The 11,195-nt window shown below is 39.8% G+C and overlaps 5 protein-coding genes across 5 annotated transcripts; 3 read left to right on the plus strand and 2 right to left on the minus strand.

The window, feature by feature from the left end:
- Window positions 1-169: 169 nt before the first annotated feature.
- JH06_3359 (putative ADP-ribosylation factor GTPase-activating protein) lies at window positions 170-1,597 on the plus strand (the record flags this gene model as incomplete). Its single annotated transcript, XM_014670815.1, has 11 exons — window positions 170-241; window positions 279-397; window positions 428-476; window positions 509-577; window positions 610-644; window positions 677-920; window positions 949-1,107; window positions 1,137-1,172; window positions 1,203-1,243; window positions 1,273-1,372; window positions 1,403-1,597. 11 exons carry the CDS (start codon window positions 170-172, stop codon window positions 1,595-1,597), a joined length of 1,119 nt encoding a protein of 372 aa, XP_014526301.1.
- Window positions 1,598-1,716: 119 nt separating this feature from the next.
- JH06_3360 (hypothetical protein) lies at window positions 1,717-2,613 on the minus strand (the record flags this gene model as incomplete). Its single annotated transcript, XM_014670816.1, has 4 exons — window positions 1,717-1,819; window positions 1,849-1,917; window positions 1,947-2,563; window positions 2,599-2,613. The coding sequence occupies 4 exons, from the start codon at window positions 2,611-2,613 to the stop codon at window positions 1,717-1,719; spliced, it is 804 nt and encodes a 267-aa protein (XP_014526302.1).
- A 243-nt stretch (window positions 2,614-2,856) lies between these two features.
- On the plus strand, window positions 2,857-3,489 carry JH06_3361 (hypothetical protein; the record flags this gene model as incomplete). The annotated part of the gene is made up of 3 exons (XM_014670817.1): window positions 2,857-3,029; window positions 3,053-3,127; window positions 3,216-3,489. The coding sequence occupies 3 exons, from the start codon at window positions 2,857-2,859 to the stop codon at window positions 3,487-3,489; spliced, it is 522 nt and encodes a 173-aa protein (XP_014526303.1).
- An 809-nt stretch (window positions 3,490-4,298) lies between these two features.
- On the minus strand, window positions 4,299-6,021 carry JH06_3362 (hypothetical protein; the record flags this gene model as incomplete). Its single annotated transcript, XM_014670818.1, is given in 7 exon segments — window positions 4,299-5,098; window positions 5,128-5,379; window positions 5,407-5,452; window positions 5,472-5,551; window positions 5,580-5,759; window positions 5,790-5,913; window positions 5,944-6,021. The coding sequence occupies 7 exon segments, from the start codon at window positions 6,019-6,021 to the stop codon at window positions 4,299-4,301; spliced, it is 1,560 nt and encodes a 519-aa protein (XP_014526304.1).
- Window positions 6,022-6,500: 479 nt separating this feature from the next.
- Window positions 6,501-9,792, plus strand: JH06_3363 (ATPase; the record flags this gene model as incomplete). Its single annotated transcript, XM_014670819.1, is given in 7 exon segments — window positions 6,501-6,528; window positions 6,612-6,664; window positions 6,695-7,141; window positions 7,172-7,234; window positions 7,245-7,310; window positions 7,367-7,702; window positions 7,732-9,792. The coding sequence occupies 7 exon segments, from the start codon at window positions 6,501-6,503 to the stop codon at window positions 9,790-9,792; spliced, it is 3,054 nt and encodes a 1,017-aa protein (XP_014526305.1).
- Between the last annotated feature and the right edge of the window lie 1,403 nt (window positions 9,793-11,195).

The following is an 11,195-nucleotide window of genomic DNA, read 5'->3' on the forward strand; positions in this document are numbered from 1 at the left end:
TCTCTGTGTTGAGACATTCTCACAGTATCCTCCTCTTGGTCGTTTCGCTGTTCGTGATATGAGACAGACTGTTGCTGTCGGTATCATTAACAGTACTGTACGTGCCAAGTAAGCAAAGTCCATAACTCCACTGTTTGTTTGAAACAGAATTGAGAAATGATTCACAAAAATGTCCAGAACCCTATCTCACGAAGAGAGTGAAGCTATTTTTAAGAAACTTCGATCTAATCCAGCAAATAAGGTAAATTAACGTGATAGGGAATGCTCTTATCGATTAGGTGTGTTTTGACTGCGGACAGAAGAATCCCACATGGGCTTCGATTACATATGGAGTCTATATTTGTTTAGAGTGTTCAGCTACCCACAGAAACATGGGAGTTCATGTTTCGTTCGTTAAGTTGGATTTTATATATTGGATAATGGAAAGATCTACCCAATTGGATGTATGGAAAGAAGAACAGATAACAGCAATGAAGGTGCGCTTTGAGGAAATGGAGTAATTGAGTAGCTTGGTGGAAATGATAGAGCTGCAAAAATGTTCAAGGAGCACGGGTGGTCTATGCTACAAAATGTTAAGGTTTGAATAGTGTCGGTGACTGATTCGCGTAGCTTCAAGAAAAGTATTCATCGAAAGCTGCACAAATGTGAGTGGTAAATCGTTTTTGTGAATAGTTAGGTATAAGCAGTATCTCGCTAAAGCTGTGAAGAAGGAACTCAATTTGGAGAGTACTCCGACAACAGATATGGGGGAGAGTGCCGAAGAATCACCGGAAGAAGTGAAACAGGAGTCTAGTCCAACGCAGCCGACCCCTATGTCAAGTTCTGCGGCGATAAGGATAAGCGAGCCTCCAGCAAAGGTTCAACCGAAGGGGAACCTTGTAGTGAATCCAACGATTCTCCGTGAGCCAACTGTAACAACTGTATGGATTATGACTGTCTGTGATGTAGCCTTCGTTGTCTATTAAAGGACCAGAAGAGAAATCAGGAGTGATTCTGAGTGGTGGTGCTCAGAAGAAGAAGGGAATCACTCGTAAAGGTTTAGGTGGCAAGAAACTGGGTGCTGCTACGACGGTGGAGCCAATGGCTGAAGTGAAGCCTATCGAGACAGTAAGAATGAGGATGTGGAAGAAGTGTAGGCAAGTAGATATGGTACATCATTGTCTCTGGAGAAGGTTGGAGTGGTACTGAGGACTTATGAATAGAAACCCACTAAGACAGATGTGTCGTTTGATACAATCTCAACGTAATAGTGAGAAAGAAAATGAAGTGTAGAAAGAAGAATAATGTGGAAGAGAAACCTGTTGGAAGTGCAATGGATCGTTTCAAAGGATGTAAGGGAATCAGCTCTGATCAGTATTTTGGTCGAGAACAAGTGAGATTGGATCAGGAGTTTTAGAATTAGTATGATGAACAGGAGAGTCATGAGAAACTGAAACAGTTTGCTGGTGCACGAAGTATTAGTAGTGCCCAGTATTATGGAAATGGTGAGCAGAAACCAGTTAAACAAGAAGGATCTGTTGTGGGATCCATTGCATCTGGAGCATATACACTTGGTGTTCATGCTGCCCAAGCATTAAAGGGGTATTTGTCGAAATAATGATGATGTTTATTACAAACAGATTATAACTTAACAGTTACCATGTCGCCTTTCTTTCCAAGTATATGCTGACATGAACTGCAACGATGATTTCTATGTATTATGTCAATATCTAATGCTTACACAGGAGTGAAACCAGCCCAAATAAGCATAGGAATTGAAACAAAGAAGAAGATTCCTGAAGTAAAAAGTAACAGAAGAATGCCAATTATGATCAATGTTCTATAATCAACTCTATATCTCATACATACAACTGCAACGAAGAATCAACCTTTGTTTGAACATTTCTATCACAATGCTGGCAATATACAGTCACCGGCCTACAATCATATTCCTTCCATAATCAAACGATGATCCCAGTCGAACCGTTCTCTCTTCACCGAATCCCACTGGTTCAGTTGGTTGAGGTAAATAATGATTATCTATCTGCGGTAAGTACGAATTTCCTGACTGATCTGGCATAACTACGATTGGCTGCACTGGATCCACTAGTGTTGGCTGCACTGGATTTACTACCGCTGGTTGAGTAGGAGTTCCTATGGCTGGCTGCATTGGATTTACTACTGCTGGTTGAGTAGGAGTTCCTATGACTGGCTGGACCACATCTGGTTGATACAAAACGGGATCAGGTCCCTGGGAAGACATAGCATAGGAATCAGCTTGGGGAGCCTTGTATGCAGCAGTACTAGGATTCTCGGAAACTGGAGCAACATAAACTTCAGGAGTCTTATATGCACCACTAGGATCACCAGGAACTGAATAAACTATTGGGTTCGCTGGAGTACTGTAGGCAGAAGCTGGTGCAGATGGGATAGAACTAACTGGAGTCGAATAAACATTAGCAGAAGAATCAGTTGTAGCCAATGATGGAGTCCCATACATTGGCTGACCTACAGTAGCGACGTTGTAAGTCATAGGTACGGTTGATGTTGGTGCATTTGGATCCGACGACGAATACCCTTGTATCTAGCCAATGAGTTTTTCTTAGCAAAACAAAATACTTGATATGAAAGCATTGTAATCAATAATATGTAAATAACCAAAGATTATCTAGAAACCGGCTATCTTTCGTCTTTTGATTTATGGCTTATCGTGTTAAAATAGGTTAGACTCCTTGCGAACCATCCTTCTAGACGGTCTAGAAGGTAAGGAATGGCATCTCACAATCGAACCATATTGTTCTCTAAGTTAGCCAAGTGAATTACCGAATCGTGTGTATTTAATAGGAACACTAAAAGTTAGATTATTACTATACTTCAATGAACAAGATCAATGAGATAATCAAATTAAATCAAATGGAACTAGAGAATGACATTCCATTTGAGTCTTCATGGCATCAAACCTACAAGAATTGTCCATGGGTGTATTTTGGCGGTGTTTCAACAGAATTGAGTGAGGGAGATATTATATGTTTATTTTCACAGTTTGTGCAGTGCTATAGACATTCATGTTTAGATGGGGAGAAGTGGAGGATATTAACCTGGTTCGGGATAAAGAAACTGGAAAATCAAAAGGATTTGGGTTTTTACGGTATGAAGACTGGTTAAGTTGTGTTTTGGCTGTAGACAATTTTAATGGAATAGAAGTGAGTGATCACTGTTGGAATGGTAATGAATAGCTTCTTGGACGGACAATCTGTGTTGATCACAAAAGGGACTATCGTCCACCACGAGAAGAGTCTAAGGAGGATGAGGGATCTCATAGTAGACATCATTCTCATCGCCATCATCATCATCATCGATCACATCGCAAAGAATCTTCGTCACGTCGTAGTTCTAGTAGCAGTTATGAAAGACATTCAAGGCATCGAACTCGAAGTCTTTCTGGATGAATTGTTAGTTCACAAACAATACTATCCCTATTCATTTAAGTACATCTCAAAATTCGAGTAGTCAGGGATGTGGCCTGACAAGTGATCAAAATCAACCTTCATATCGGGTTGTTCTTGCCAAAACCGTTCACACTGAGCTTCAAAGAATTCAATCAATTTCACAGCCTATTAATGACATTCTTCTTTCTATTCTACCTTTTCTAACTGTGAAGATCGAGTATTCTTACACTCTTGATATTTCTTTAACGCTTGAATCATCACACAGGTACTATAACCAGTTAAATCAGTAAACAATGGTTCTAGATTACGATACTTCTGATAAATGACACCAAGATAGAAGTAGTGTTAAGAAATTAATAATTGTTTATTAGAAGAGGATATGTAAAGTTGTGTCTTGATTTCAGGTTTCACATTATCATTTTGAAGAATGTCGACGCAATAATTCTCAGCGACTCGTAGATACTTCTATAAATGAACTACTGACAACTATATCCACTCGCTTCAAGTAATCATTCATCGTCATCTTTGAAATGTACTGTAACAAGAATCCAGCATACCGCTATGAATTAACACAATTCTGTATACCAACAATTCGTGATTCTAGCATTTCTGTATAATACACATGTTCCCATGTTCCTGAAGGGAAGTCTCGTTTCATATCAAACAGGGATAGAGCCTCTACTGCTTGTTCAGCCCATTCTTGATCTGGAATGGATTTCAACTCCTTCACTTCATGGATCATTCCCACGGGGAAAAGCATAAACCTATCAGAAGGTTCATCCTTCCCTACTACCCAAGAAGTTATATAAATACGATGATCCCCTAAATTAGCATTGATAAATTCTCTACAATCAAGTGTACTGAGAAGGATTACGTGAGATTGAAAGCATTACCTCCCTCACCATGAAGAATGCTTCCCAGTTGGTGATACACGACTCCAGGCCAATGAACATTAGGATACAGAGATAGTTGAGAATGATTATACCACATATAAGAAGCATAAGGGAGATAGATCACATCAACATCCTCACGATGATGTTCACATTGTTGTAAGTACATCACGCTATTCTGCTGATAGTCACCATGAGCAATGTAGATAGAGGAAGGAGGAAGAGGATCCAATTGAGAATGACCATAATCAAGGAGATAGTGATTATCATGAGTCAATGAACAGATACTAGAAGCGTTCAGTGTGAGTTGAAGTATGATTATCAAAGATATGATTACCATACTCAGTATTTGAGGAATTCCAAAGGTAGAACAGATTATATGATATCCCATTCCTATGAAGACTGCAACAAGAATAAATCCTTGCATCCAAAATCGCATTTGGACACCAATATACAAAGGCTCCTCACTAATAGGGAGATTTGCAAGATAATGGAAGACAAGCACATAGAAGAGGAAACAGAAGCAGAGAAGCCATGATATCCAACGTCGATCATACACAATCTTCTCTTCTTTCCGTTGACTTTGGTTTTGTGGAGCAAATGCGTAGGATATAATGCCTATGACAGCTATTATTAGTCCCACGTATAATGTGTTCTGGGCAGCACCTTTGAAGAAACTCATTAGACCCCAGAAAAACATCTCTCCTTTTCCAGCTCTTCCTTCTCCAGAAAACAAACGGAAGGTTCCGTAGTCTTGTCGAAGCACATGATGGATAAGTCCTACTGTTCAGAATACACATCATTGATACCATTCCATGTTGTCATATCTCCCCAATTACCCTTACGTGGAGTGAAGGAAGATATAACAAGATAGAGGTATGGAAGCAACCCAACGAGGAAAATCAACGATAACATGAAAAAACGACGAAGAGATAATTCATGTTCAATAAGAAGGATAACAAAAATAGTTACAATGATAGGTACCAGATAAAACACAATGGTATGTTGATTACACATAGAGAGGGCTGCTAGGAAAGCGCCTTTCAATGCAATGGGATACACTTGGAATTAAATACAAAATGAATAACTTACAGCGCTGTTTTTGTTCTCTCCAGTAGTAATAGAAGAATAGGACTGTCAAGAATAAAATGACGCTAATAAACATGTTATTCATTGTGAACACTTCAAACTGAACCGACTGTGTCCAAAATGTTGGTCCAAAGGAGAGCAACACTACATCACACAGAACTACGATACCTACTTGATGATAACAGAGCTGCTGGCCCATTTCCATTCGTTAGAAAAAATACTGTTCCAGTTAGATAGTAAACAGAAGCGCAGGCAAATAACACGCTTAAGTAGTTTAGAACCAGAGCATAATTTCCAATAAAACTGAAGAGTTTTGAAAAAAGGTGTCCAATCAGCGTAATAAGTGGATAACCTTAGGCTCAACGAATAATCGCAAAATTACCTGGAGGATGTACTGTACCCAATTGTACAGCACCTGTAATAACCTCTGGATTATCTCCACCAACAATCGTCGGATTTACAGATACCGAATACACAATTAATACAATAATTGAGCTTGCTAGCGACTATATGTCAGGAAGGAAACACATTCATACATAATATCGATAATCACCATGCACTTCCCAATCGGTAATGCGCGCATTATAGGATTTTGGAGATTGGTTCCTCTTCATTGAGGAACCGTTCCCTGAGTGTCTGGTCCGAGCCATAATACAACAATGTGTGTTTCTAGTTAGTGAGAGTCAATATTATATGGAAAATCTCGAATGGATCAAAGTAGATCTTATGGATGTTGCAATCCTATTAATTTGAAGTGTTAATGCAGAAGAGATATCCACTTCCCTTATCCAGAGTGTTAAAAAAATACTGGCCAATGTCCGTGCAACCAAACAGTACCCATCATTGTTACTAGAATGTTCCCACGTTGATCTTGGCGGCAGTCTTCGTTCACTTTCGATTGATTCTTAAGTGAAGTGATTATTTCGGAGATGCCTAGATCCAGGAGAACTACAGTAAGGATTTTTCTCGAGTCCTAAGTCTTGTAGACATCTGCTAACGGTTCGAAGACTTCTTCGGCACAAAGAGAATATAGAGAATCTTTTCGTCGTAGCGCGTACTATTTTAGTGTCTTTTGTTGACGTGATTAGGAATAATGATGATTCCAACCAAAATAATAATAGGTATTTGAAGGAGGGTAGTAGCAAAAGAGCTACATTATCTCGTTATAGGAATAGTATGTTGATTGTGCTTTGGTGTTTTGTAGGGGCCAATCAGGATGAAAAGTTCGGATCAAAGCGACCTAGATATGACCTTCGCGTGAGAAAATGATCATAATGTGAGGAGTAGAAGAGTCCATCGACCAAGTCTAGGTTTTCCTATAGTGATTCTTCCTTAAAAGAGCAAGATTCCAAAAGCAAGGAAGTGAATTCTCAGAGTACTTCGAGGTATTCTCTTCGAAAGAGAGGTTACATCAATTCGTTGGAGTCGGATTCGATTAGTGGAGGCTATTCGGAAGATAATAATTATGATACAAACAGTAGTAGTAGTGATAGTAAAGATGAAGTTCGTCCCAGTCAAATGAAGAAAGCAACTCAAAAGGATGAGTCTAAGGAAGAACCTAGTAGTGATTTATTCGATCCAACTACATCTCACTCTTCCAGTGATCTTGAATCTGAAGAAAGCAATGAAGACGCGAATTTAGTTCCAAACCAGTCAAATAGTAAAGATCCTGCTTCAGATTCGTCAAGAACTCCCTTAACAACGTCTCGATATCCTATTCGTCGGAATCGCCGTGTATTTGTGTAAGTTCTACTTCATATCCAGACTTATCATCCTTTCCAGTTTAATCATACATCCACTCATCGATCTGTTAAGCGATGTATTTGTGTATGTGAAGGATCACTCACAGCCTATTCGAAATTTAGAAAACACCGTCACAAACATTACGATTCTTCTTCAACCAGTTCCTCATCTGATTCCTCTTCAGTTAGTTCTTCTTCTGACTCTTCCTCTGATGAGACTTCCTTTGCTCGTTCTGAGAAACGTCGTCACAAAGAACTTCTAGATACAATTCGTCCTTTAAATGAAGCGAAGGTCCAAGGGAAAGCTGTGAAACGAGGGGCTCTTCAATCAGATTCCTCTCCAATCAGTATTGATCCTTCTGTAACATGGGAGAGTGTGGGTGGTCTTGCGAATCATGTCCAGGCCCTCAAAGAGATGATTTTGTTTCCTTTATTGTATCCTGAAGTGTTTGATCAATTTCATATTCTACCTCCTCGGGGAGTTCTCTTTGTAGGACCTCCTGGGACAGGAAAGACTCTTGTTGCTCGTGCTCTCTGCAACAGTTGTTCTGTGGTATGAATGTGTGGTTATTTCAAAGATAGGGAAATAAGAAGATCTCGTTCTTTATGCGAAAGGGAGCTGATTGTCTAAGCAAGTGGGTGGGTGAAGCTGAGCGACAATTACGTCTTCTCTTCGAACAAGCACGTACCTATCAACCATCCATAATCTTCTTTGATGAAATTGATGGTCTTACTCCAGTGCGATCAGCTAAACAAGACCAGATTCATAGTAGCATTGTTTCAACTCTTCTTGCACTTATGGATGGATTGGATAGTCGTGGACAAGTAGTTGTGATTGGGGCAACAAATCGAGTTGATGCAATTGATCCTGCCTTGCGTCGTCCTGGCCGTTTTGATCGTGAATTGTACTTCAGTTTACCGAACAAGACAGCTCGACGTGAGATTCTGGATATTCATTTGCAATCTTGGCAACCACCGGTTGCCGCCTCTATTAAGGATACACTCAGTGAGATCACTCCTGGATATGCTGGAGCTGATTTGAAAGCATTATGTACGGAAGCTGCTTTGTGCTCTCTGCATCGTTCATATCCACAAATTTATCAGAGTACGAAGAAGCTTAAGATTGATTCAACGCATATCCAAGTCACCATTTCGGATTTTCTACAAGCATTTCACAAGATCACACCATCAGCAAAACGGTCTGGACCCCAGCATGCGAATCCAGTTCCTACTTATTTGCGTTGCTTGTTATCATCCCAAGAAGGAATAATTCTATCCGGTCTTTATCCAATATTCCCGTTTTTCGCGGGTGAATCAGGATGTCCTAATCTCTTCTTGAGTCGCAGTACTGCAGATCCTGAGCAGCCACCATTGTGTTATCGTCCTCGGTTAGTCCTTACCGGATCTTCGGAATCTGCTATTGAGATGATTGCTAAGAGTCTCTTGTATCGACTTGATTCTTGCTACCATATCTCTCTCGATGTGCTTTCTCTCTCAAGAGATGGATCAATGACTGACACTATGTTATCAGGAATACGAGAAGCATTTGTCCATAGTCCTTCCATCTTGTATATCCCACGTATTGATATCTTCTCTCAGAATGCTAGCGAGATTATCCCTCTCCTGACTATGGCTTTGAATACTCTTCCATCCACTGCTCCTGTTCTGGTTCTTGCTACTTCTGTCTCGAAGGATTTTGGTCCTTTTGCTTCATTGTTCTCTCCCTCAACAAACACTTGTCATGTCACTCTCAGTCCTCCTTCTGAAGAATCGATTCGATCGTTCATTCTCCAACTTCTCCCTTCACTAGTTGCTGCTCCTTCAGTACAAGCCCCTCCTCCTGTTCTGGAAGAGCTTGAAGAAGTCATTGAACCTCCAAAGAAGCCAGTATTGACTCAAGAGGAGATTCAATTAATTCTTGAGAAAGAGGAACACTCTCTTCGAGAACTTCGGAATTTCTTTAGAGAAGTTTTATACTCATTAAGTCGGAATTCCCGTTATCGCTGCTTTGTAGAAGCAGTGAAGAAGGAAGATGTTCCTGATTACTATGATATTATTGAACATCCTATGTGTTTTGATGATATGTTTGTTAAGCTGGATAAGAAGGAGTATGTGACATTAGATCTGTTTATGAAGGATCTTCTTCTTATTCAATCCAATGCTAAAGAATACAATCCAAATACTCCTTCAGGGAGACGGATTATTCGAGCTGCTTCATCGATGATTGATGAAGTGGAATCCACAGTGTACCGATTCCGGAGGAAACTTGGATATGACTTGTTTAAGAAGTGTGATTGTATTAATGAACGAAGAATGAAGCAACAACAAGAGGAAGAGGAGAAGGAGGAAGTAAAAGAGAAGGAGGTGGAGAAGGAGGAGGTAGTGAAGGAGAAGGATCAATCAAGCTCTTCTGAACCTCCTCAAATTGTTCAAGAAGAGGTTGTCACTCCTGCTGAATCCAATCCTTCGATTGATGAGAATATATTAGCTGAGGGTCGTGGTGTATTGCAACGAATTGTGATACGTCGCATGACTCGAAATTATGATGGTTTGATTCGTTTATACACAGAGTTACGACAGCTTATTGCATTGATGGATTCAATACATATGTCTCCTGAACAGAAGATTGCTGTAGGTGTTTGAACCTTTCTTTTCCTCTAGAGACTTAAGTCTTATTTATAAAGCATTTTGATTTGCTATGTCTTTGTGTGAACAAACAATGAATCATTTGATTGCAGTTGATAACAACTTATTTGTAGCTTCTTTACTGGAATCTTCTAGCTTCTGAAGAATGTCCTCTCCTCCCAGTTGTAATACCCCTTTCTTCAGTACTTCGCATTCAACATAGTACTGCTGGAGACACAAGAATACCTCTCGCATCTCCCTCACCACACAATCATAGTCATCTTGAGTTTTCAGTTGTGCTGCACGGGAATCACTCAAACTGATTTCCAACTGGACGATTTCATCCTTTGAATTCTTCATCTCTTTTTCCAAAGTTGTGATGCTCTTCTGTAGTTCTATTCCTAATTCACTTTCATACCACAATACGTTCATTCTTCGCCTGACTTGTTTTCAATTCGGATTGGATTGATTCAACTTGCTTCTCCATCTCCTCTTTCTGCTCTCTCCCATCTAAAAATCACATCTCATTCATACTCTCACAGTCCTCTCGTTCTGATTCCAATAACTCTACTTTCTTTTTCAAGGACTTGATTTGTTCCAGCAACGCACTGTTTGGATCGTTCACAGGAACAGACAATGCTTCTTCAGATCGTTCACAACTCTTCCTTCGCATCTGACGATTTTCTGTCTCCAGAGTATTCACAAGTTCCTCCAGCTCCTGAATTCGACGCTCATATTCTTCATTACCTTCACTCTGACTCCTCTGGAGAAAGAGTTGTTCCATTTCATCTGCTTGCTGTTTCACTTTTCTCAGTTCATCTTCCACCTTCTCTTTCTCCAGTACAAGATCATCATAACGTCGTTGGAGACTTTCTAATTCAGATTCACGTTGTTCGGCAGTTTGAGCCCAATTCACATTCTCTTCCTTCAAATAATGGAACAGTGATATCCATACATTGATTCCCGCGGATAATTTCAGTTTCAATTGTTTCAATTCCTGATCTTGCATTCGAATAAGATCCTTGAATCCTTTCAACAGCTAGTTGTAAACAAACTAATATACCATACGCTTGACTCATCATCTTCACATGTAGGAAGTTGTAAGAAGAAGGTGGCAACTGACTGTCGGAAGACAAAGAACACACTGTTACATTCGTCTAGAAACTCTGGATCCGTTCTACAAAAACAACATTCAATCTCGCTTACATGAGACATTCTGAAGGGATATCAGTATCCTGATCGTTGTATTCAAGCGAAGTATGAGAATGAGATGAGAATTGAAGTGCCAATGATGTTAGCACATTCAATCCAACATTCTTCTGAATGAGTGTAAGCAAATCGATTGTTGTATCGGAGTTGTGTGTATGAATTGACATTAACAGAACAGAAATCATACCTAGTTTGATTCTCATATCTATTCC

This window comes from Blastocystis sp. subtype 4, assembly GCF_000743755.1.
Source record: "Blastocystis sp. subtype 4 strain WR1 chromosome Unknown seqid_0225, whole genome shotgun sequence".
Taxonomy (NCBI): Eukaryota; class Bigyra; order Opalinata; family Blastocystidae; genus Blastocystis; species Blastocystis sp. subtype 4.